At 47.1% G+C, this 26,254-nt stretch overlaps 1 protein-coding gene across 1 annotated transcript; it reads left to right on the top strand.

The window, feature by feature from the left end:
• The first annotated feature begins 372 nt into the window (after positions 1–372).
• On the top strand, positions 373–25,266 carry LOC119169987 (uncharacterized). The gene is made up of 3 exons (XM_037420995.2): positions 373–588; positions 21,643–21,779; positions 22,513–25,266. Exon 3 carries the CDS (start codon positions 22,542–22,544, stop codon positions 25,137–25,139), a length of 2,598 nt encoding a protein of 865 aa, XP_037276892.1. The 5' UTR covers positions 373–588; positions 21,643–21,779; positions 22,513–22,541; the 3' UTR covers positions 25,140–25,266.
• Positions 25,267–26,254: the final 988 nt, after the last annotated feature.

Genomic DNA, 26,254 nt, shown 5'->3' with positions numbered 1-26,254 from the left:
GAAGCACGGGCCTTCTGATCGAACAAACCTCTTCCGGTTGAACAACTCGCCTTGTACCTGTCATTCGCCCGCTTTGGACTTTAATAGGCGCGTGTCGGAACTACCCGCGCAGACAGTTACGGGGTCTGGTGAATGGGTGCGTCACCTTAGCGCTTATCAGCCAAACTCGGCGTGCATACTTCCAACTTTAGCGGAGTGTGACTCTTCGGTCTCAGAGGTCTCGCGCCGCGGAAGCGGCCGCGTAATTGCCGGACGGGCGCGTAAAGGCCCGCCACAACAGTGACGTCGACAAGACGCGACTGGTGACGTACACCTTCGGACAGCGCTCGGAGAAAACTTGCGCGAAGAGCAGCTTTCCTTCGAAGAGACCCGTCGAGGTCGGTGCTGCCGCTTGATGCGAGTGTGCGACGGTGTGTGGTGAGGAGTACGCCCTTGAACGTGGCTGGGAATACAACCAGAGAAAGTAAAAGCGGCTACCACGGGTCGCGCAAGGCGAGGATACCGAAGCTGTGTCGTATTCGCACGTTGGATCGCTCGCCAGTCGGTTGCTGCAGCATCGCCCCTCAGCGGCATCGTCTCGTTGAAAACGTGAGTATTCTGCCTCTGGTGCAACTGGCATTGGAAGGAAGCGTTATCGAATCATAACAGTATCGGAAAAATTATACATACTCGTAAGGTGATGCCGTTGTATCTACGGCTTCAACTGCCGTCTCTCAGAACTATATCGTGGTTTCGGGACGTCAAACCTCGTATGTTATTAACTGTCTCCAGGCTTTATAACAACGCCTTAGTCGTCGACAACGTGCAGAATTCGCGGCAGGCTATGGTGATTCCGTTTGTTTGGTTTTACTTGTAAGGAAAGTTCACCAAGTGTCAAGGAAATGTCACGCATGCGTACTTCGATACCGGAGTGTTTATACTTAGGGACATCGATTAGACGCGCTTTATGTGATGTGCAGAGCGTGACACGAGAGAAACAGCGTGTGCGTACGTTTGAGCTCACCGTTAAAGTTCCTATTCTTCCTAGTTCTTCGTAGAAGCCTTGCCTTGCTGCGATATTTCGCGAACGAACTTCGCAGCCGGTAATATACTGTCGAAGCACCATAACGCAATTTTTTTTCAGACCTTCTTGGGGCAATACAAAAGCTTTATACTATACAAAGAAGTCTCATACCTGCAGTAGTAAAGCAGCGCCAGTGAAAACAAGGCACCAGACGAGGAGGAACGAACAATTTTCTGTCTTCTGTGACGAGTTTCTGCCATTTGTTTGTTCGTGTACACCAGTATTTGTTCTTGACGGAACAAAGTTTCGGGTGTCAGTGCACCTCCCGTACGACTCGTTCCTTCTCGCCTGGTGCCTTGTCTTAGCTGGTGCTGTATTACTGCAAGTATGAACCACCTAGCCCAATATAGATCTTGAAAAAAGTTTCATACATTGATTTAGTCCAATTTAACAGTACAAGGCAGACAGACTGAGGTGCAGACATTTCCCACTCATGATAGTGTTGCAAATGAAGGTTCATAACAGCTCCAGAAGGCGTTGAAGTGGCAGATGCTAAGCTAATATTTAAAATTTTAGTGAACCAATATGCCCAAGGTGAACTCATTATATTTGGCAACTAGCGTTAGCTTAGTGTAATTCTATCCTTCTTCTTTTCGAGGAACTGTTGTAGCCTTGGTACCCGCATATACTAACGTAGGACAGCAGTAACAGGAAAACTTAGTAATAGGTTCTCAAACTTCACTGAGTAGCGCTAAACGAGCCAAAGAAGAAAACATCTGTAGTTTCATCGCAATGCTCGTGTGTGCATTGTTTTCTTGGTCGTAGTTTCTTACGAAGCTGCCCTGTCAAATTTCACGTATTAACATGGTTGTTAAATGTACACACCCAGCCATCGACTAAGCGGGTGATATGTGGTGTTTAACATCCCCATAACACCATATGATCATGAGAGACGCCGTAGTGGAGGGCTCCGGAAATTTCGACCACCTGGGGTTCTTTAACGCGCGCCCAAATCTGAGCACACGGGCCTACAGCCTTTCCGCTTCCATCGCAAATGCAGCCGCCGCAGCCGGGATTTGATCCCGCGACCTGCGGGTCAGCAGCCGAGTACCTTAGCCACTATAGACCACCGCGGCGGGGCGCCATCGACTAAGCTAAAATTTCCGACAAAACATCACGCTTTCAACAGCTCATTTGCCGTTGATGTGTTGATGGGGTGGTCTTATTTCACTACACTTGTGCGCCATACATTTCTATGCTATGCGCTGTTATATTGACGATAATTGGCTATTCAGAGTGAAGTCACTCTGCATGTATACTGTCTCGAGAAAGTTTTCAATAAAAGTGGCTCACTGCTCTAGCCATATGCACGAACATTAGGTATATATGTATTTGTTCGCCTACATAGAGGCCCCCTTGAGTATTTAATTCGCTTCCTTACAAAAATGTACTCGTATGTTTATTCTGTTTTAGTGTATATATATAAAAAAAGCATCGTACCTTGCGCACTGAGACAACATCACAATTAAGCATCACTGAACGTTTTGCAATATAACTCTTTGTTTTAACTATAAGTTTGCCTAACAGATGATTCAATATGGTTTGAATGCATCGTGTTTGCAAAGGAAAGAATTAAAATGGGGATTGGCAATAGCTGTGTTGCTTACATTTGGAAAATGCGTGTTTCCAACATAGCATAACCAGTTGAAGGCAACATGCGAGCCGCAATTTATGAGTCTAGTATAGTACGAGTCATTCTTGTCTCAGCTAGTTCAGCGGTATTCAACAATGAGCGCAGAGCAGACAAAGGACAACAAAGAGTGCAAAGACAAGCGCCGTTTCTCTTGTCATTGTCCGCTATAGGCCGATTCCTCAAGGTGGACTACCCACTTGCCAAATCTCAAACCTTGATTCAGTGAAATGGTCTTCAGGACAAATTTAGAAAAAAAAAGAAAACTGGCAAATTTCGTCTCCACCCGTTCACACACTGGTGCTCTTCTACAGCTTTTTTCGGAGGGGAACGAGCCTCCAGGAGAAACCTTAACTAACCCTCGGCTACCGATGTTCATTGCATAAGGTTACATCATTTAGGTTCACCTTTTCCCTTCCCTCCTTTCTTTTCTTTCTCTAATAATTCCTACACTTCTTCCGAAAAGAGCTTCCCCTTTTTACGCTCCTGCCTTCAACGTAACGCAAGCTTTTCGTATCACCACTTCTATCATTTCATCCCTTGATCTCCTTACACAAGCGTAGGGCAGCAAAGTGGCCATGCATCTGGTTGAGCATCCTGCCTTTCTTTCCCTTTCTTCTTTAGGGGCGGTCACTCTACCAATCAAGTTTAGCAGGAAGCCAGCAATGAAGAGCGTGACAGCGAATGTAATGACAACTCTAAGAGCACGCTGACAGCATATTGTGAATGGGTTCTGTGTTATCCCGCTAAGTGGCGGAAGGGTTAAGAGAAGAAATTTGACAAGAACCGCTCTTCTGGCCTTGTGCCGCATTTTTGCTTTCTTAAACCTCCCGCCCCTTTGCGGGATTGCGCAGAACTGATTCGCAAGTGGTATACTCTTGTCATCGCGTAAAACAGAAACACGCCTTTGGCGTAAGTGACAGGAAACGGCTTCTTAGCTAAACACCTGAGGACCTTCCGCGGACCAGTCAACTGTAGGATCTACAGACTGGAAGGCCGGCCACGTGTAATGGAATATTCCACCTTGCAATTGTGTTCCGTCCAGAGAAACAAAAACAAAACATCCATGCGCTTGCCTGGGGCGAGCGAGCACTTCAATTTTGACACACACACACACACACACACACACACACACACACACACACACACACACACACACACACACACACACACACACACACACACACACACACACACACACACACACACACACACACACACACACACACACACCACACACACACACACACACACACACACACACACACACACACACACACACACACACACACACACACACACACACACACACACACACACACACACACACACACACTAAGTCATCCATTAGACGGTGCGTAGAATCGAGGAAAGGGCGCATTGTGAAAGTTCCCGACCTTCGAGTTCTGCGGCCGCCTTCCGTGGACGACCTTGAGGTATATGAGACGTGCCCGGGTGATGCAGGCTGACGCCGTAGTTGTGCATATTGTTTTTTTGTTGTTGATTTATTCCTTTTCGCATTTCCTTCTCGTCTTCTTCTATTTGCACGGCCTCTACGTGCTTTCGCGTTTGCATCGAAGGAGCAGGCGCACTTCTTGGAAGTAGGGGTAACGCTCTCGACAGCTCGCCAGAACGCCAGAGGCTGGTTAAAACCATGCAGTATAACAAAATACAAAGCTTCTATCAGCCAACAAGTCAGCCGCTGAGTTTGCGAAGTTATTCACGTGTAAGTAGGATACTGTGGCAGCAGTTCGCGTGTCCACATTCACCGTCCGACAAACCTCGGACGAGCCCATCGGCAATCGCTTTTGCAAGCAACCGGCGCCGCCCTTCGCTTCACCTCCTGGCTGATCGACCCCGCTTCGTATAACGCTGCACGGTATTCCATCACATGTTTTCTATGTGCAGGTTGCATTTTCGCTTCGCAAAGTGAAGTTACAATCGTGGGGTTGCGCGCCAAGTTAACGCATTTACGTGGCGGGAGATGTAGTCTGTTACACGTTGTTGGCGTGAGCAGATGCAACTAAATTTATCTGAACTTAAGTGCACGAGGAGGTCATTTTGTACTATTGACGGTGTGCTGTGAAAAAAAAAATCCACATGTGCTGAAAAGCTGTAAAGGTCCCTTTCAGCGCTCAATTCTATTAACGGGTACAAACTTTTGTTTGTTGTTTATTTGTTTTTATTACAACCCCCCCACCCAAACACGTAAATAATGTATTCTGAGCACCCCAGCGATATACAAAAATTATGGCGCCATGTCCTATGTATATGACACCAGGGTTTAGTGGTTTTTAAGTGAAATATGGTCAATTTATGTGCATCTATATATTTTTAGCCCGTTAGGCTGTGCAATCGTTGTGAAACTAGCTCTTAGAAACTACGCATTAGTTATAGTTCCTAAAAAGTGCAAAATTAGGCTCTTGCGCTCGTGATACACAGCTTTTATTGCACCTGATTGGCCGTCGTCTAAGTATTGGACACTTTCGAGATCCGACATCGTAAAAGAATGCACAATTCTGCTTCGCAGCCCAAAATTATGTCCGCCAGTGTCTGCAAAGGCAAGCTGAATAAACTGCACTTCATCTTAGTCATCTTATAATCGCTTCACACCTCATTAATATAGTGCAAAAAACTAATCAAATTCATTATGCACTATCTCGTTGTTGGAGACACCGTACATATATGTGAGCATGTTTTTCGACTAGAGTAACAAGCAATCGGGAGCTCCCACACGAACTACAATAGCGAATTCACATGACTACATTCGGGGTTCTGCCAACCACTGAGCCTTGGGGTCTTACAACTAGAACACGAAAATTGTCCATTCCTGCAGGCGACGTGTTAGGGAAGACCCATTTCGCAAAGAGGAAGTTAAATATCTTATAAGTAACTTGAAAAAAAAATATGTCAGCTACCGATACAATAGTCAACTCAAAAGACATCAACAAATATTCGGTTGCGGGGAGTGTCGTCTTTTTCACCTTCCGCCATTTTCGCTTTCCGCTTTGCTGCGTTCCAAAGACAACGATGACTCTTCCAAGTGCCGTGCTATGACCTTCAGTCGTAAACACAAAAACTCCAATTATTCCTATTCTATTAAAAATGATACAATAGTGCAGTGCTCTTTTTACAAATACTTAGGCGTCAATCTAACACCCAATCTTTCATGGTCGGCACACATTAGTGTTATTTGCGCGAAAGCCTCAAAAACATTAGGTTATCTCCGTCGTAATCTGCGAAAGTCTCCAAGAAGCATCCGTAAACTGGCCTATTTCACTTATGTACGTCCCCAGCTGGAATTTGCATCTTCAGTCTGGTCCCCTTTCCAAGATTACCTAACCACATTGCTAGAGTCCATACAAAACAGAGCAGCCCGGTTTATATCTCGCAATTATAGCACTCATTGCAGCGTAACAACATTAAAACAAGAACATTCTATTTCGCCATTGCACGTTCGTCGCTCGGTTGCACTGTTATGTTTGCTGCATAAATATTGCTACGATACTGAGGATGCGCGTGGAAGAAGAGGAGAACGAGGTTGGCACGAGCGGTGATCGGTCAGATCCCTGGACTCTCGCATTGATCATCTCCTGTAAATAAAGGCATCCATCGCACCGTAACAAGATTGGTGGAAGGTGCGGGGTACAGCGGAGCGATCCAAGGCCAACGATCACGGAAGCGCTACCTCAAGAACTACGCCGAAGCCGCCGACTGGCTGGTCTACCACCGCTCTCTATGGATCCGATTGCTGACGGCGACACCACGCACTCTTCGTCTGGCGCTGCGTGGCCCCGGCACATGGTACCACGAAGCTTCTCAGGGAGGGTCGGAGAAGACGTCGACGAATGGCTGAAACACTTCAACCGTGTTAGTAAATACAACTGTTGGGATGCGGCCTCCCGGTTGTCCAACGTCGGATTGTTTCTTCAAGGGACGGCGTTGGTGTGGTTTGAAAACCACGAAGAAACAATAATGACCTGGGAAGCGTTTGAGAAAGAAATAGCGAGCTGCTTCGGGGACCCATTGATGAAGAAGAAGCGCGCTGAGCAAACTTTGATGCAGCGTGCTCAAGTCCCCGGTGAAACCTGCACAACGTACATTGAAGAGATCCTGAAATTGTGCAAGTCTGTAGACCCACGCATGAAAGAAGATGACAAGGTAGGGCATCTTCTCAAAGGGGTTGCTGAGGATGTCTACAATTTCCTCATCGGCAAGGACACCTTGGCGTCTGTAGCGCACGTAATACAACACTGCCGCACGTTTGAGACACTGAAGGCTAGGCGCATCACTCCCAAATTTGGTAGACTTGCCAACGTCACCACCGTTGCAAGTGTCGACGTCCCTCCAACATCCCCCTGTGATCTTGCCTCAATGATCAGGCAAATCGTACGCGAAGAACTTGGACGACGTGATGCTGTCAACCCGCCGAGAGCACCTGCTATCAACCCCTCCCCGCCATACGACGCAATGTGTGCTGCCGTTGATGCAACGCTATATGATGTGCCCCAATCAAGAGCACCAGAGCCCCCAACTGACAACTTACATCATCGCCGTGGTTTCCAGAACGCCTCTCGCCAACCACCTACAATGGATCGTCTTCGTGGGACGATCATGGGCACATGGCGCCTCGTGGAAGGTTTGGCGACGTGCGTGAGGCCCCTGTGTGCTATAACTGTGGTTTCCGTGGACATGTGGCTCGATTCTGTGGTCAAAGGCGTCGCCCCCAGCAACGCTACTACGAGGGACCATCACCTTCTTCTCGACAAAACCGCTGGCGCGGTGGTATGCGTTCAATGCGGGACGCGTACGTTGGGGACGGCTTTCAGCAAACGACCCACAGTGATGCACATGTAGGACGCAATTTCCACCGGAATTTACGCAACGACTCGCCTTCCTCCGTGCGAAGCTTGACGCCCCCCACAACACGCCGGTTCCGTTCCCCATCTCCTGGTCGACGCGTCACCTCCCCGCCTCCGGGAAACTAGGTGGTGCGGCCAATGGAGGTGAGGTCGCCGAACATTTGTCACTACATCCACCTATGCCTCAACCCGTTTTTATGACTCAAAATAGGGTCCCCGTGCTTATTGATGGACTTCCTACGATGGCTTTGATAGATACTGGAGCAGCTGTTTCAGTGATGAGTCTTAACTTCAAATTGCGGCTAGGACATAAATTGATGTTTCGCTGGGACAGTTGTGCATCATTTCGTGCAGTGAGCGGGGAGACATTGTGCCCGATCGGTGTGTGTGTTGTTAGTGTCACTTTGGGTGACAAGGTCTTCGAGGCTGAATTCGCCGTCCTGACCAGCTCCACCCATGACATCATCTTGGGCATCAATTTTCTACGCGAGTGCGGGGCTACTGTAGATTGCGGTGCTGGCGAGATTATGCTATCGGCATTTACTGACGATCCTAGGTGCTGTCAAGGATCTATCACCGTCATTGAGGATGTTGTCTTGCCACCCAACTCGATGAAGACCGTACGCGTTGACGCCTCTGCCTCGGACGCCGGAAAGTTTGATGTTCTTGTGGAGCCCATTCCTCTTAATTGTGCCAAGAAAAATGTGCTCATTCCACATTGTGTTCTGTCGATCAGTGATAGACGATCGGCCTTATGGGTGTCGAACTATTCAAATGAACCTGTTATGCTACCCGGCGGAATGCGACTCGCCCGCTTCGAACAAAATGCGACCAGTTTCATTGCATCTTTAAGTGACGAGAGAGTAGATCCTATTTGTGCAACGTACCATACAGAAGCCAACTTTCTGAGTATGGTAAACAAGTCGCTATCATCAGAAAAACGTCAAGCTTTGGTCGAAGTCCTTGCGAAGCACGCTACTATATTTGACTTTGCGCAGAAAGAAGAGCAAATAAGTGTACCCGAGTGGCGTACTCGCCATGGGATTGACACAGGATCCGCTCACCCTATCCGGCAGAAACCATACCGTGTCTCATCTGCGGAGCGCAAGGTCATTACTCAACAGGTAGAAGAGATGTTAAAGAAAAGGGTTATTCAAGAGTCGTGTGGCCCTTGGGCTGCCCCTGTGATTCTTGTCCGAAAGAAGGATGGTACATGGCGATTCTGCGTGGATTACAGACGGCTCAACTCTGTTACTAAAAAGGATGTCTACCCGCTTCCCAGGATTGATGATGTCATCGATTGTTTACATTCGGCATCGTACTTCTCATCCGTGGATTTGAGATCTGGTTATTGGCCAATCCCCATGCACCCGAATGACAAAGAGAAAACGGCCTTCATAACCCCAGATGGTCTATTTGAATTCAATGTAATGCCGTTTGGCTTATGCAACGCTCCAGCCACGTTTGAGCGCTTCATGGACTCTGTGCTACGTGGACTAAAGTGGGAAGTTTGTCTTTGCTACCTGGATGACATTATAATATTTGGCCGTACATTCGATGAACACAACCATCGTCTAGACATTGTTCTCACCTGCCTTGAGAGAGCTAAGCTCACCCTGAACTCTAAGAAGTGTCACTTTGGCAGCTGTGAGACTCTCGTTCTTGGTCACCTGGTGGACAAGCATGGCGTTCGACCCGACCCCCAGAAAGTCGCAGCAGTCAGCAGCTTCAAACAACCTCAGTCGGTACGAGAGTTGCGAAGCTTTTTGGGCCTATGCTCGTATTTCCGTCGCTTCGTGCCCAGGTTCGCCGACCTCGGTTACCCTTTGACGTCGCTACTCAACAAGAACGCACCTTTTCGGTGGTCAGCGGAATGCGAGTCGTTTTTCGCAACTCAAGTTTGCTCTTACGTCAGGGCCCGTACTTCGCCACTATGACCCATCTGCTGCCACAGAAGTTCATACCGACGCCAGTGGTGTAGGTATTGGCGCCGTCTTGGTCCAACGCCAAGGAGCTGCTGAACACGTCGTCGCCTATGCCAGTCGCTGTTTAAGTAAGCCGGAGCGAAACTATACTGTCACAGAGCAGGAATGTCTCGCGGTCATATTCTCCGTGCACAAGTTTCGCCCTTATATCTATGGACGCCGATTCTCGATTGTCACGAACCACCATTCTTTATGTTGGCTCACTGGACTACGGGACCCATCTAGTCGTCTTGCTCGTTGGGCATTACGATTACAAGAACACGACTTTGAAGTCTGCTACAAGAGCGGTCGTCGTCATGCCGACGCTGATTGCCTTTCACGACTTCCCCTTCCGACAACCGAGTGTGACGCTGACAACTTTGATGAATATTTGGCTGTAGTGGATACTTCGTTCCCCGACCTAAGAACTTTTCGAGCAGAGCAACGCAATGACAACAGTCTCGCTTCTTTCTTTATTTCCGGAACGAACGGTCAACGTGGTTTCGTCGTAAAGGATGGCGTTCTTTACAAAAAGAATTATTCCGGCGTAGGCCCTCGCCTACTTCTAGTTGTGCCTACAAGTCTTCGACAACACGTACTTAGAGCAATGCACGACGACCCAACATCTGGCCATATGGGTTTTTCTAGGACATTTTATCGCACGCAAGAACGCTTCTTCTGGCCAAAGATGCGTAAAAGTGTTACTGCATACGTTGCGAGCTGTGAGCAATGTCAACGCCACAAGCGTCCTACAACTCCGCCAGCCGGACTACTTCATCCCACAGCACCCCCGAGTTCACCATTTGACGTCGTAGGTGTCGACCTGCTCGGCCCTTTTCCGCGATTAATGAACGGCAACCGATGGATTATTGTGGGCGTTGACCACCTCACACGTTACGCCGAAACTGTGGTGATTCCTGCGGCAACGGCCACTCAAGTTTCACAGTTCATGCTGTCACACGTTATATTACACCATGGATCCCCCCGTGTCATCATCAGTGATCGCGGGCGGCAACCTAGTTTCACACTTCTCACCTAGTTTCACACTTCTCTTTGGTTCTCTTTAATTTTTGCTGTACCCACCGTTGTCTTGCAATTTATATTGGTGAACGCCTTTGTACGGCTGGCAGTATATGTGTTTTGAAAATGCGTGTGTATGTTGTTTTTTATTGCCATTGTTCTCCCAGTTCTTGTTCTTCTCCCAGTTTTTGTTGCTATGTTGCACCGCCATTGCTGCTCACTTGAATTCTATACCTACGCCCTCCGAATTTCTTTATTGTGTTTCGTTCATGTACCTTGAATTTCTTGTTATTCAAGCTTTCTGCATATCGGGAAACATTCGCGTATTACATTTGTTTGAGTGTCAGTGACTAGACACGCTTTGTCACGATGTTGTGTTATTTTCTGTGTATTACATGTTATTGATGAGCTCACCGTTAAAGTTCCTATTCTTCCTAGTTCTTCGTAGAAGCCTTGCCTTGCTGCGATATTTCGCGAACGAACTTCGCAGCCGGTAATATACTGTCGAAGCACCATAACGCAATTTTTTTTCAGACCTTCTTGGGGCAATACAAAAGCTTTATACTATACAAAGAAGTCTCATACCTGCAGTAGTAAAGCAGCGCCAGTGAAAACAAGGCACCAGACGAGGAGGAACGAACAATTTTCTGTCTTCTGTGACGAGTTTCTGCCATTTGTTTGTTCGTGTACACCAGTATTTGTTCTTGACGGAACAAAGTTTCGGGTGTCAGTGCACCTCCCGTACGACTCGTTCCTTCTCGCCTGGTGCCTTGTCTTAGCTGGTGCTGTATTACTGCAAGTATGAACCACCTAGCCCAATATAGATCTTGAAAAAAGTTTCATACATTGATTTAGTCCAATTTAACAGTACAAGGCAGACAGACTGAGGTGCAGACATTTCCCACTCATGATAGTGTTGCAAATGAAGGTTCATAACAGCTCCAGAAGGCGTTGAAGTGGCAGATGCTAAGCTAATATTTAAAATTTTAGTGAACCAATATGCCCAAGGTGAACTCATTATATTTGGCAACTAGCGTTAGCTTAGTGTAATTCTATCCTTCTTCTTTTCGAGGAACTGTTGTAGCCTTGGTACCCGCATATACTAACGTAGGACAGCAGTAACAGGAAAACTTAGTAATAGGTTCTCAAACTTCACTGAGTAGCGCTAAACGAGCCAAAGAAGAAAACATCTGTAGTTTCATCGCAATGCTCGTGTGTGCATTGTTTTCTTGGTCGTAGTTTCTTACGAAGCTGCCCTGTCAAATTTCACGTATTAACATGGTTGTTAAATGTACACACCCAGCCATCGACTAAGCGGGTGATATGTGGTGTTTAACATCCCCATAACACCATATGATCATGAGAGACGCCGTAGTGGAGGGCTCCGGAAATTTCGACCACCTGGGGTTCTTTAACGCGCGCCCAAATCTGAGCACACGGGCCTACAGCCTTTCCGCTTCCATCGCAAATGCAGCCGCCGCAGCCGGGATTTGATCCCGCGACCTGCGGGTCAGCAGCCGAGTACCTTAGCCACTATAGACCACCGCGGCGGGGCGCCATCGACTAAGCTAAAATTTCCGACAAAACATCACGCTTTCAACAGCTCATTTGCCGTTGATGTGTTGATGGGGTGGTCTTATTTCACTACACTTGTGCGCCATACATTTCTATGCTATGCGCTGTTATATTGACGATAATTGGCTATTCAGAGTGAAGTCACTCTGCATGTATACTGTCTCGAGAAAGTTTTCAATAAAAGTGGCTCACTGCTCTAGCCATATGCACGAACATTAGGTATATATGTATTTGTTCGCCTACATAGAGGCCCCCTTGAGTATTTAATTCGCTTCCTTACAAAAATGTACTCGTATGTTTATTCTGTTTTAGTGTATATATATAAAAAAAGCATCGTACCTTGCGCACTGAGACAACATCACAATTAAGCATCACTGAACGTTTTGCAATATAACTCTTTGTTTTAACTATAAGTTTGCCTAACAGATGATTCAATATGGTTTGAATGCATCGTGTTTGCAAAGGAAAGAATTAAAATGGGGATTGGCAATAGCTGTGTTGCTTACATTTGGAAAATGCGTGTTTCCAACATAGCATAACCAGTTGAAGGCAACATGCGAGCCGCAATTTATGAGTCTAGTATAGTACGAGTCATTCTTGTCTCAGCTAGTTCAGCGGTATTCAACAATGAGCGCAGAGCAGACAAAGGACAACAAAGAGTGCAAAGACAAGCGCCGTTTCTCTTGTCATTGTCCCCTATAGGCCGATTCCTCAAGGTGGACTGCCCACTTGCCAAATCTCAAACCTTGATTCAGTGAAATGGTCTTCAGGACAAATTTAGAAAAAAAAAGAAAACTGGCAAATTTCGTCTCCACCCGTTCACACACTGGTGCTCTTCTACAGCTTTTTTCGGAGGGGAACGAGCCTCCAGGAGAAACCTTAACTAACCCTCGGCTACCGATGTTCATTGCATAAGGTTACATCATTTAGGTTCACCTTTTCCCTTCCCTCCTTTCTTTTCTTTCTCTAATAATTCCTACACTTCTTCCGAAAAGAGCTTCCCCTTTTTACGCTCCTGCCTTCAACGTAACGCAAGCTTTTCGTATCACCACTTCTATCATTTCATCCCTTGATCTCCTTACACAAGCGTAGGGCAGCAAAGTGGCCATGCATCTGGTTGAGCATCCTGCCTTTCTTTCCCTTTCTTCTTTAGGGGCGGTCACTCTACCAATCAAGTTTAGCAGGAAGCCAGCAATGAAGAGCGTGACAGCGAATGTAATGACAACTCTAAGAGCACGCTGACAGCATATTGTGAATGGGTTCTGTGTTATCCCGCTAAGTGGCGGAAGGGTTAAGAGAAGAAATTTGACAAGAACCGCTCTTCTGGCCTTGTGCCGCATTTTTGCTTTCTTAAACCTCCCGCCCCTTTGCGGGATTGCGCAGAACTGATTCGCAAGTGGTATACTCTTGTCATCGCGTAAAACAGAAACACGCCTTTGGCGTAAGTGACAGGAAACGGCTTCTTAGCTAAACACCTGAGGACCTTCCGCGGACCAGTCAACTGTAGGATCTACAGACTGGAAGGCCGGCCACGTGTAATGGAATATTCCACCTTGCAATTGTGTTCCGTCCAGAGAAACAAAAACAAAACATCCATGCGCTTGCCTGGGGCGAGCGAGCACTTCAATTTTGACACACACACACACACACACACACACACACACACACACACACACACACACACACACACACACACACACACACACACACACACACACACACACACACACACACACACACACACACACACACACACACACACACACACACACACACACACACACACACACACACACACACACACACACACACACACACACACACACACACACACACACACACACACACACACACTAAGTCATCCATTAGACGGTGCGTAGAATCGAGGAAAGGGCGCATTGTGAAAGTTCCCGACCTTCGAGTTCTGCGGCCGCCTTCCGTGGACGACCTTGAGGTATATGAGACGTGCCCGGGTGATGCAGGCTGACGCCGTAGTTGTGCATATTGTTTTTTTGTTGTTGATTTATTCCTTTTCGCATTTCCTTCTCGTCTTCTTCTATTTGCACGGCCTCTACGTGCTTTCGCGTTTGCATCGAAGGAGCAGGCGCACTTCTTGGAAGTAGGGGTAACGCTCTCGACAGCTCGCCAGAACGCCAGAGGCTGGTTAAAACCATGCAGTATAACAAAATACAAAGCTTCTATCAGCCAACAAGTCAGCCGCTGAGTTTGCGAAGTTATTCACGTGTAAGTAGGATACTGTGGCAGCAGTTCGCGTGTCCACATTCACCGTCCGACAAACCTCGGACGAGCCCATCGGCAATCGCTTTTGCAAGCAACCGGCGCCGCCCTTCGCTTCACCTCCTGGCTGATCGACCCCGCTTCGTATAACGCTGCACGGTATTCCATCACATGTTTTCTATGTGCAGGTTGCATTTTCGCTTCGCAAAGTGAAGTTACAATCGTGGGGTTGCGCGCCAAGTTAACGCATTTACGTGGCGGGAGATGTAGTCTGTTACACGTTGTTGGCGTGAGCAGATGCAACTAAATTTATCTGAACTTAAGTGCACGAGGAGGTCATTTTGTACTATTGACGGTGTGCTGTGAAAAAAAAAATCCACATGTGCTGAAAAGCTGTAAAGGTCCCTTTCAGCGCTCAATTCTATTAACGGGTACAAACTTTTGTTTGTTGTTTATTTGTTTTTATTACAACCCCCCCACCCAAACACGTAAATAATGTATTCTGAGCACCCCAGCGATATACAAAAATTATGGCGCCATGTCCTATGTATATGACACCAGGGTTTAGTGGTTTTTAAGTGAAATATGGTCAATTTATGTGCATCTATATATTTTTAGCCCGTTAGGCTGTGCAATCGTTGTGAAACTAGCTCTTAGAAACTACGCATTAGTTATAGTTCCTAAAAAGTGCAAAATTAGGCTCTTGCGCTCGTGATACACAGCTTTTATTGCACCTGATTGGCCGTCGTCTAAGTATTGGACACTTTCGAGATCCGACATCGTAAAAGAATGCACAATTCTGCTTCGCAGCCCAAAATTATGTCCGCCAGTGTCTGCAAAGGCAAGCTGAATAAACTGCACTTCATCTTAGTCATCTTATAATCGCTTCACACCTCATTAATATAGTGCAAAAAACTAATCAAATTCATTATGCACTATCTCGTTGTTGGAGACACCGTACATATATGTGAGCATGTTTTTCGACTAGAGTAACAAGCAATCGGGAGCTCCCACACGAACTACAATAGCGAATTCACATGACTACATTCGGGGTTCTGCCAACCACTGAGCCTTGGGGTCTTACAACTAGAACACGAAAATTGTCCATTCCTGCAGGCGACGTGTTAGGGAAGACCCATTTCGCAAAGAGGAAGTTAAATATCTTATAAGTAACTTGAAAAAAAAATATGTCAGCTACCGATACAATAGTCAACTCAAAAGACATCAACAAATATTCGGTTGCGGGGAGTGTCGTCTTTTTCACCTTCCGCCATTTTCGCTTTCCGCTTTGCTGCGTTCCAAAGACAACGATGACTCTTCCAAGTGCCGTGCTATGACCTTCAGTCGTAAACACAAAAACTCCAATTATTCCTATTCTATTAAAAATGATACAATAGTGCAGTGCTCTTTTTACAAATACTTAGGCGTCAATCTAACACCCAATCTTTCATGGTCGGCACACATTAGTGTTATTTGCGCGAAAGCCTCAAAAACATTAGGTTATCTCCGTCGTAATCTGCGAAAGTCTCCAAGAAGCATCCGTAAACTGGCCTATTTCACTTATGTACGTCCCCAGCTGGAATTTGCATCTTCAGTCTGGTCCCCTTTCCAAGATTACCTAACCACATTGCTAGAGTCCATACAAAACAGAGCAGCCCGGTTTATATCTCGCAATTATAGCACTCATTGCAGCGTAACAACATTAAAACAAGAACATTCTATTTCGCCATTGCACGTTCGTCGCTCGGTTGCACTGTTATGTTTGCTGCATAAATATTGCTACGATACTGAGGATGCGCGTGGAAGAAGAGGAGAACGAGGTTGGCACGAGCGGTGATCGGTCAGATCCCTGGACTCTCGCATTGATCATCTCCTGTAAATAAAGGCATCCATCGCACCGTAACAAGATTGGTGGAAGGTGCGGGGTACAGCGGAGCGATCCAAGGCCAACGATCACGGAAGCGCTACCTCAAGAACTACGCCGAAGCCGCCGACTGGCTGGTCTACCACCGCTCTCTATGGATCCGATTGCTGACGGCGACACCACGCACTCTTCGTCTGGCGCTGCGTGGCCCCGGCACATGGTACCACGAAGCTTCTCAGGGAGGGTCGGAGAAGACGTCGACGAATGGCTGAAACACTTCAACCGTGTTAGTAAATACAACTGTTGGGATGCGGCCTCCCGGTTGTCCAACGTCGGATTGTTTCTTCAAGGGACGGCGTTGGTGTGGTTTGAAAACCACGAAGAAACAATAATGACCTGGGAAGCGTTTGAGAAAGAAATAGCGAGCTGCTTCGGGGACCCATTGATGAAGAAGAAGCGCGCTGAGCAAACTTTGATGCAGCGTGCTCAAGTCCCCGGTGAAACCTGCACAACGTACATTGAAGAGATCCTGAAATTGTGCAAGTCTGTAGACCCACGCATGAAAGAAGATGACAAGGTAGGGCATCTTCTCAAAGGGGTTGCTGAGGATGTCTACAATTTCCTCATCGGCAAGGACACCTTGGCGTCTGTAGCGCACGTAATACAACACTGCCGCACGTTTGAGACACTGAAGGCTAGGCGCATCACTCCCAAATTTGGTAGACTTGCCAACGTCACCACCGTTGCAAGTGTCGACGTCCCTCCAACATCCCCCTGTGATCTTGCCTCAATGATCAGGCAAATCGTACGCGAAGAACTTGGACGACGTGATGCTGTCAACCCGCCGAGAGCACCTGCTATCAACCCCTCCCCGCCATACGACGCAATGTGTGCTGCCGTTGATGCAACGCTATATGATGTGCCCCAATCAAGAGCACCAGAGCCCCCAACTGACAACTTACATCATCGCCGTGGTTTCCAGAACGCCTCTCGCCAACCACCTACAATGGATCGTCTTCGTGGGACGATCATGGGCACATGGCGCCTCGTGGAAGGTTTGGCGACGTGCGTGAGGCCCCTGTGTGCTATAACTGTGGTTTCCGTGGACATGTGGCTCGATTCTGTGGTCAAAGGCGTCGCCCCCAGCAACGCTACTACGAGGGACCATCACCTTCTTCTCGACAAAACCGCTGGCGCGGTGGTATGCGTTCAATGCGGGACGCGTACGTTGGGGACGGCTTTCAGCAAACGACCCACAGTGATGCACATGTAGGACGCAATTTCCACCGGAATTTACGCAACGACTCGCCTTCCTCCGTGCGAAGCTTGACGCCCCCCACAACACGCCGGTTCCGTTCCCCATCTCCTGGTCGACGCGTCACCTCCCCGCCTCCGGGAAACTAGGTGGTGCGGCCAATGGAGGTGAGGTCGCCGAACATTTGTCACTACATCCACCTATGCCTCAACCCGTTTTTATGACTCAAAATAGGGTCCCCGTGCTTATTGATGGACTTCCTACGATGGCTTTGATAGATACTGGAGCAGCTGTTTCAGTGATGAGTCTTAACTTCAAATTGCGGCTAGGACATAAATTGATGTTTCGCTGGGACAGTTGTGCATCATTTCGTGCAGTGAGCGGGGAGACATTGTGCCCGATCGGTGTGTGTGTTGTTAGTGTCACTTTGGGTGACAAGGTCTTCGAGGCTGAATTCGCCGTCCTGACCAGCTCCACCCATGACATCATCTTGGGCATCAATTTTCTACGCGAGTGCGGGGCTACTGTAGATTGCGGTGCTGGCGAGATTATGCTATCGGCATTTACTGACGATCCTAGGTGCTGTCAAGGATCTATCACCGTCATTGAGGATGTTGTCTTGCCACCCAACTCGATGAAGACCGTACGCGTTGACGCCTCTGCCTCGGACGCCGGAAAGTTTGATGTTCTTGTGGAGCCCATTCCTCTTAATTGTGCCAAGAAAAATGTGCTCATTCCACATTGTGTTCTGTCGATCAGTGATAGACGATCGGCCTTATGGGTGTCGAACTATTCAAATGAACCTGTTATGCTACCCGGCGGAATGCGACTCGCCCGCTTCGAACAAAATGCGACCAGTTTCATTGCATCTTTAAGTGACGAGAGAGTAGATCCTATTTGTGCAACGTACCATACAGAAGCCAACTTTCTGAGTATGGTAAACAAGTCGCTATCATCAGAAAAACGTCAAGCTTTGGTCGAAGTCCTTGCGAAGCACGCTACTATATTTGACTTTGCGCAGAAAGAAGAGCAAATAAGTGTACCCGAGTGGCGTACTCGCCATGGGATTGACACAGGATCCGCTCACCCTATCCGGCAGAAACCATACCGTGTCTCATCTGCGGAGCGCAAGGTCATTACTCAACAGGTAGAAGAGATGTTAAAGAAAAGGGTTATTCAAGAGTCGTGTGGCCCTTGGGCTGCCCCTGTGATTCTTGTCCGAAAGAAGGATGGTACATGGCGATTCTGCGTGGATTACAGACGGCTCAACTCTGTTACTAAAAAGGATGTCTACCCGCTTCCCAGGATTGATGATGTCATCGATTGTTTACATTCGGCATCGTACTTCTCATCCGTGGATTTGAGATCTGGTTATTGGCCAATCCCCATGCACCCGAATGACAAAGAGAAAACGGCCTTCATAACCCCAGATGGTCTATTTGAATTCAATGTAATGCCGTTTGGCTTATGCAACGCTCCAGCCACGTTTGAGCGCTTCATGGACTCTGTGCTACGTGGACTAAAGTGGGAAGTTTGTCTTTGCTACCTGGATGACATTATAATATTTGGCCGTACATTCGATGAACACAACCATCGTCTAGACATTGTTCTCACCTGCCTTGAGAGAGCTAAGCTCACCCTGAACTCTAAGAAGTGTCACTTTGGCAGCTGTGAGACTCTCGTTCTTGGTCACCTGGTGGACAAGCATGGCGTTCGACCCGACCCCCAGAAAGTCGCAGCAGTCAGCAGCTTCAAACAACCTCAGTCGGTACGAGAGTTGCGAAGCTTTTTGGGCCTATGCTCGTATTTCCGTCGCTTCGTGCCCAGGTTCGCCGACCTCGGTTACCCTTTGACGTCGCTACTCAACAAGAACGCACCTTTTCGGTGGTCAGCGGAATGCGAGTCGTTTTTCGCAACTCAAGTTTGCTCTTACGTCAGGGCCCGTACTTCGCCACTATGACCCATCTGCTGCCACAGAAGTTCATACCGACGCCAGTGGTGTAGGTATTGGCGCCGTCTTGGTCCAACGCCAAGGAGCTGCTGAACACGTCGTCGCCTATGCCAGTCGCTGTTTAAGTAAGCCGGAGCGAAACTATACTGTCACAGAGCAGGAATGTCTCGCGGTCATATTCTCCGTGCACAAGTTTCGCCCTTATATCTATGGACGCCGATTCTCGATTGTCACGAACCACCATTCTTTATGTTGGCTCACTGGACTACGGGACCCATCTAGTCGTCTTGCTCGTTGGGCATTACGATTACAAGAACACGACTTTGAAGTCTGCTACAAGAGCGGTCGTCGTCATGCCGACGCTGATTGCCTTTCACGACTTCCCCTTCCGACAACCGAGTGTGACGCTGACAACTTTGATGAATATTTGGCTGTAGTGGATACTTCGTTCCCCGACCTAAGAACTTTTCGAGCAGAGCAACGCAATGACAACAGTCTCGCTTCTTTCTTTATTTCCGGAACGAACGGTCAACGTGGTTTCGTCGTAAAGGATGGCGTTCTTTACAAAAAGAATTATTCCGGCGTAGGCCCTCGCCTACTTCTAGTTGTGCCTACAAGTCTTCGACAACACGTACTTAGAGCAATGCACGACGACCCAACATCTGGCCATATGGGTTTTTCTAGGACATTTTATCGCACGCAAGAACGCTTCTTCTGGCCAAAGATGCGTAAAAGTGTTACTGCATACGTTGCGAGCTGTGAGCAATGTCAACGCCACAAGCGTCCTACAACTCCGCCAGCCGGACTACTTCATCCCACAGCACCCCCGAGTTCACCATTTGACGTCGTAGGTGTCGACCTGCTCGGCCCTTTTCCGCGATTAATGAACGGCAACCGATGGATTATTGTGGGCGTTGACCACCTCACACGTTACGCCGAAACTGTGGTGATTCCTGCGGCAACGGCCACTCAAGTTTCACAGTTCATGCTGTCACACGTTATATTACACCATGGATCCCCCCGTGTCATCATCAGTGATCGCGGGCGGCAACCTAGTTTCACACTTCTCACCTAGTTTCACACTTCTCTTTGGTTCTCTTTAATTTTTGCTGTACCCACCGTTGTCTTGCAATTTATATTGGTGAACGCCTTTGTACGGCTGGCAGTATATGTGTTTTGAAAATGCGTGTGTATGTTGTTTTTTATTGCCATTGTTCTCCCAGTTCTTGTTCTTCTCCCAGTTTTTGTTGCTATGTTGCACCGCCATTGCTGCTCACTTGAATTCTATACCTACGCCCTCCGAATTTCTTTATTGTGTTTCGTTCATGTACCTTGAATTTCTTGTTATTCAAGCTTTCTGCATATCGGGAAACATTCGCGTATTACATTTGTTTGAGTGTCAGTGACTAGACACGCTTTGTCACGATGTTGTGTTATTTTCTGTGTATTACATGTTATTGATGACCGCCCTATTACTCTTTGAAGTTTGTACCCCCCTTACTCAATGCTCTCATTGAGCTTGTAAGGTATCATAAATAAATAAATAAATAAATAAATAAATAAATGAATAAATAAATGAATAAATAAATAAATAAATAAATAAATAAATAAATAAATAAATAAACTACCCTCTATGTTTTCGCAGATTCATTGAGAATATATATACGGCAAACAGCTCTTTCAACTTATGAGTTAATTCTGTCACAATTGGCAGTGAAATTTCTTCGTGTCCTTTTTGTAGGACATCAGGGCCGAAAGGGCTAACTAGGCGAGATTCTGGATACGTTTAGTCCAGCAGCGACAATCTTTCCGCACACTTTCACTTTCGATTGAAGTTCTGATACGCTTGCGTGATTGCTCGGAAATGTGATGCATCCTATTATTTACATCTAGCAACCAACTTAAGTATCGTGACATCAGGATCTTCCTTGAGTAACGAAAATGACAGAAACGGGCCGTGTAGTCTGTGTACTTTTCTCTGTGTGCAGTACTTTCACGACCCTCTGTTTATCACGAACCGACACGAACTAGCCCAGCTTTTTACTTTACTGAGAAACAGGCCATCATCTTCATGGGGGAGTTTATATGAAGCCTAACGTGTCTTGCAATCTTGATTGTTTCGGCATTAGCGTGCGTCTTACGGTGCCTACTTAATTCGAAACGAATCTCGATTACGTTTGACTCATTCATAAATGTGCATTCTTCGCTCTTTTACCCCAGTGTACAGAATATATCTTCACGATGAGCGCGAAAAGATTTTTTCATCCGATCTACCTGCCGAGCAGAGTCATCCGCAGGAGATAGGGGCAGCGGTGGAAATGTGCAGCATCTTTTAGCGTGGTCGAAGAACACTACAAGTAAGTAGTTGCACTTCGTGTGAATTATACGATGAATGAGATGTAGAAGTGAGCTTATTCAGTTGATAAATATCAATACGCATTTTATGAAAGTGCCTGCCATGTAAACGACTTTTTGTCTTCCAAGTGTATATAAATGGTCTCACATCAAAGAGATTTTAATCCTACTGACAGTTTACAAATAGGCGGACATTTAATTAGATAATCCCTTAGTGGTCGTTGACAAAACTTGAGTTTCCTGTTTACAAACATTCTACAGGCACATTAGTAATGTTCTATGGACTATACTATTTCTATGGAAAACACGGCTACATGTTCATAAGAATAGCTTTTTTTCCTCATGCACAAGTTCATTCGTACTTTTGTTGTATTGTAGGATAAACGCATAGCACAGCAGATATATTTTCTTGCTTTTTTATATTTTATGTTAGGAAGATTTGAGACTGACTTTCGGGTACTGAAAAGTGAAATTACCATGAATGCAGCAACATGAACGATGTTAACCCATGACGCAAGAAGGTAAGCTTTCTTACTTTTAGTGTATAATAAGTTTTATGTTTCAAATGGGTAATGTGGTGTATCCTATGAGGCCGCTGTATACAACCTCGGTAAACTGTACTCGCCTCAAACTCAATGAAATCACGTTATTAAAGCCACTCACAGAAAGACACGGTTGTACGATTCCTTATGCACGTAATCAAAGTGCATTGCCCACTCCCTCACGCATACGCAGGTGGCGTCAATGCTCGGCACGTTAGAGCCATGCGAGAGGCGCCTTTGGTTCCGACATGGCTCTGGCTCTGGGTGCTGGCCTGGGGACCATGCTCGCGGGCCTGGAAGCGGGACGAGATGCCGTCTCACAGCAGGGTGCGAACCCTCGACTCACTCTACATTTCACCCCAGTTCACCGTCGCCCTCACCGTCGGCAGGGGCAAATTGCTGGCCGCCTGGTCTCGCAACAACTGCGGCCTCCAGCACACCAGCGATGGTGGCCTGGTCATCACCGGCCACCAATGCTACGACGTACCCACGGTCGACATGTCCTCGTGGTCCGTACCGGCGTCCGGCATTGCAATGTACCTCACGTCAGTCCGTTACTTATCGGAGAGAAGCTTCGCAGGCTATGGTCCCGTGCACCACGTGCATCGCCTGGAGATCTTGCAGAATAAGATCACCAACATTCGCCGCAGGTCGTTCGTGGGCTTCTCAAACGTCACTTTCCTCAGCCTGGCCGACAATCCGATCAAGTTTCTGTCCGGTGAAGCCTTCATCGGCCTCGACAGCCTCAAGGTACTGGTACTGTTCCGAACGTGGTTGCACGAGTTTTCGACAGTCGTCGCCGCGGTCAGTCCTCACGTGCTGCCTGGTCTCGAGATCTTGAATCTCGGTGGGACACAAATATGGCGCATCGAAGAGAACGATTTAGTTCCCATGGAGAACTCATCGCTCAAGCACCTCCAGATAAACCTGTGCGACATGCTGACCTTTATGCACCCTCACGCACTAAAGCCGCTTAAGAATTTGGAGGGCTTATACTTCAGGGACAATTTGAACATGCCGCTCGACAACATCATCGATGTCATCACCAACATTAGTCAACAAACTTTTCGAGTTATTGACGTGAGTCAGCCAGTTTCAAAGAATGCCACGTACACAATATTCGAAGCAGTGTCTCGAACAACGGCGGAAGTAGTGATTTTTATACGGCTGCAAGATGCCACGCTGACGAAAGACTTTTTCCCCTTCATGCCGCGGGTTAAGTGCATAGTTCTAGAGTCTGGAAAAATACGAGACCTCAAACCCAAGGCTGTAGCCAACATGCCGAATCTCGAAGAAATAAGTTTCGTCAGGAATCAGTTCCTAGGAATACCACCCGGAATTCTGGAACCAAGACTGAAGGTATTGGATCTCAGTGGCTATGACCGGGGTTTTATCCAACTCGACGTTCCGGACTACGTATTTGACAAAATGTCGAACCTTAGGGAGCTTTATATGCGTTACAAAGCATTGCCTTCTTTAACAGAATTTACATTCTGGGGCTTGGTAAGCTTAGAGAACTTGGACTTGAAGAAATGTTCAATAGATTCACTTCCAGAAGGAGTATTCAAGCACCTTACTAAGCTTAAGCACATTGATCTCAGTCGAAACCCAATATTTCGTCCCGGCTCCTCTGTTAACATGAGGGCGTTTCAAGGTATTAACTCCCTAAAGACTCTCATACTTTCGGATACAAAGCTAACAGACTTGTCCTCATCGTTATCCTTTGAAGATCTGCAAGGATTAGAGTACATCGACTTGTCTAACAACTCCATATCGGTGCTACCCGATGATTTATTCAAAAGCAGCTATAACCTCGAGCATCTCAACCTTCGTGAAAACTTAATAGAAAGTTGGAAGCCACAGAAGTCATCCATAAAGAGGCTTAAAAGTTTAGATTTATCGCTTAATAAAATCCGGTACTTCAATCGTGATGCTTTGCGAAGCTTCGACCAACTTCACATCCTGGACCTTTCAGAAAACGTATTTTCGTGTACTTGTGCTATCCGTCCCTTCCTGGAATGGCTGAGGGGTACCAACGTCACCGTGCGCTACCTACCGTACACAACGCTGTACACGTGCAGTGATCCCTTAGAGATGGATGGTAAAGCTATCCTCACAGTCGACTCTCTCCTGCAACGAACATGCAAGCCAACGCTCATTGTCAGTATCATGTGTGTAGGCATTGTTATTCTAGTCATCATAAGCTTGCTCGTAGCTGGCTACATTTATAGGCGTCGCTACGACCGCTGGCTTCGGTCTCAGTCCATGGCGTCTTCTGTGGCCAGCAAGGTGTACCTGTACGACGCATTCGTGTCCTACAGCAATAGCGACACCCAGTGGGTCATCAGCAGGCTGCTGCCCCAGCTGGAGTGCAGTACTATAGGAAACCTCAAGTTATGCGTCTACGACCGTGATTTCGTCGCTGGACGCAACATTAGCGAATGTATCCTAGAGAGCATCAAGCAAAGCAGAAAAATTATTCTGGTGCTTTCGAACAGCTTCCTCCAGAGCCCCTGGTGCAAGTTCGAAACAGATCTTGCTCAGTACACGCTTCTTGAAGAGAACCGCGATGCCTTCATTCTGCTCAAAATCTCTCGTCTCGACGAAACGCTCCTGTCGCCAAAGCTGAACTACCTCCTTAAGACGCGTATTCACCTGAGCTGGTCTCAGTCACCCAAGGAGGAAGTGGTCTTCTTCAGCAAGCTCCACACGGCTCTCACAGACGACAAAATTCGGCCTTTTTGTGATCAGAGAGCGCCGGCTGCAGCACCAAAGTTACTGTTCTTCAAGAAGGTCAGGAGGAAAGCTAACCTCGTCTAGTTCAGGCACGCAATCTTCCCAAAACGATGTGTTCAGGGCTCTGCGCTAGGAAAATGTGCCATGTGTGCTGTACACGTACTCATGCGAGCGGCTTAGGCGTCAAATAAAATTTGGTGCTTATTTCCGATCCACTTTCCCCCCATCTCTCAGAGTTCCAAGCAAATCATTGACCCATAGAGTTTCATACAAAAACACGAAGCTCAATTCATTGCCCTAACAAACAAATCGGATAAAATTGTTGTGATTTTCGGTAAGGAATCAGGTTCAGTACTACCAACAGTTAGCCTTTCGAACAGATAAATGATGAGCTGATGATCCCAATAAAAAAGCACAATAGATTGCAATCATATGCAAATCAAAGACATGGCATTAACGCTTGTGGTACACTAATGACCAATTAGCGAATTCCATTACGTGACAATGTGCTGAGTAGAAGCTCGAAACGTGATCGCAACCTTCATCAGCCATGGAAACCAGCACGCCAAAGGTAAGCCTTATTCACGCGTGGTATTCTAGCTCAATCACTTTCTGGCATAATCAGATGTAAACCGCATCAGCACGTAGTGGCGCTCACCACAATTACTGCGAGCGGAAATGACTATGCTTGGCGCAGGCTTGTAATCGGATAATTGTTAAACGTAATGGCATCGTTGCGTGTGTTTAGAAAAAGAGGGTAACGATTTAGAGTACTCAGTACCCTACTATGGGACAGCTGAAAGCCATCCCGTGGACCGATGACGTTATGAAACTGACGAGAATGATGGCATCGTTGCACAAAAAAAGACTTCTGTTAGGTTTCTGTCACGTTATTCAGCAGCCCGGCCAAAGTTTAAGCACTTGCTGAACACCCCAGCCATATTGAACTGGTGGTGGCGTTCATTCTTGTGATCATTTTCGATGAAAAAGCCAATAATACACATATCTGAGTCACCACATCAATACGTAAGTATTATTTGGCGCATTCCTTTACTAAAAATACATTAATACGTAATTCTAGAGACCCAAATGTTTCTTACGCTGCTCTGAAATGCACAAAAAGCCCTCTCACGATTATATGGTGCTGCCACTCGGCAATACGAAAATGGTACAAGAACAGCATCTCAGGCGGCCGCAGA

This window comes from Rhipicephalus microplus, chromosome 2 (assembly GCF_043290135.1).
Source record: "Rhipicephalus microplus isolate Deutch F79 chromosome 2, USDA_Rmic, whole genome shotgun sequence".
Lineage (NCBI taxonomy): Eukaryota > Metazoa > Arthropoda > Arachnida > Ixodida > Ixodidae > Rhipicephalus > Rhipicephalus microplus.
Note: the sequence above shows the minus strand (reverse complement) of the source record. Positions and strands in the feature narration are given on the sequence as shown.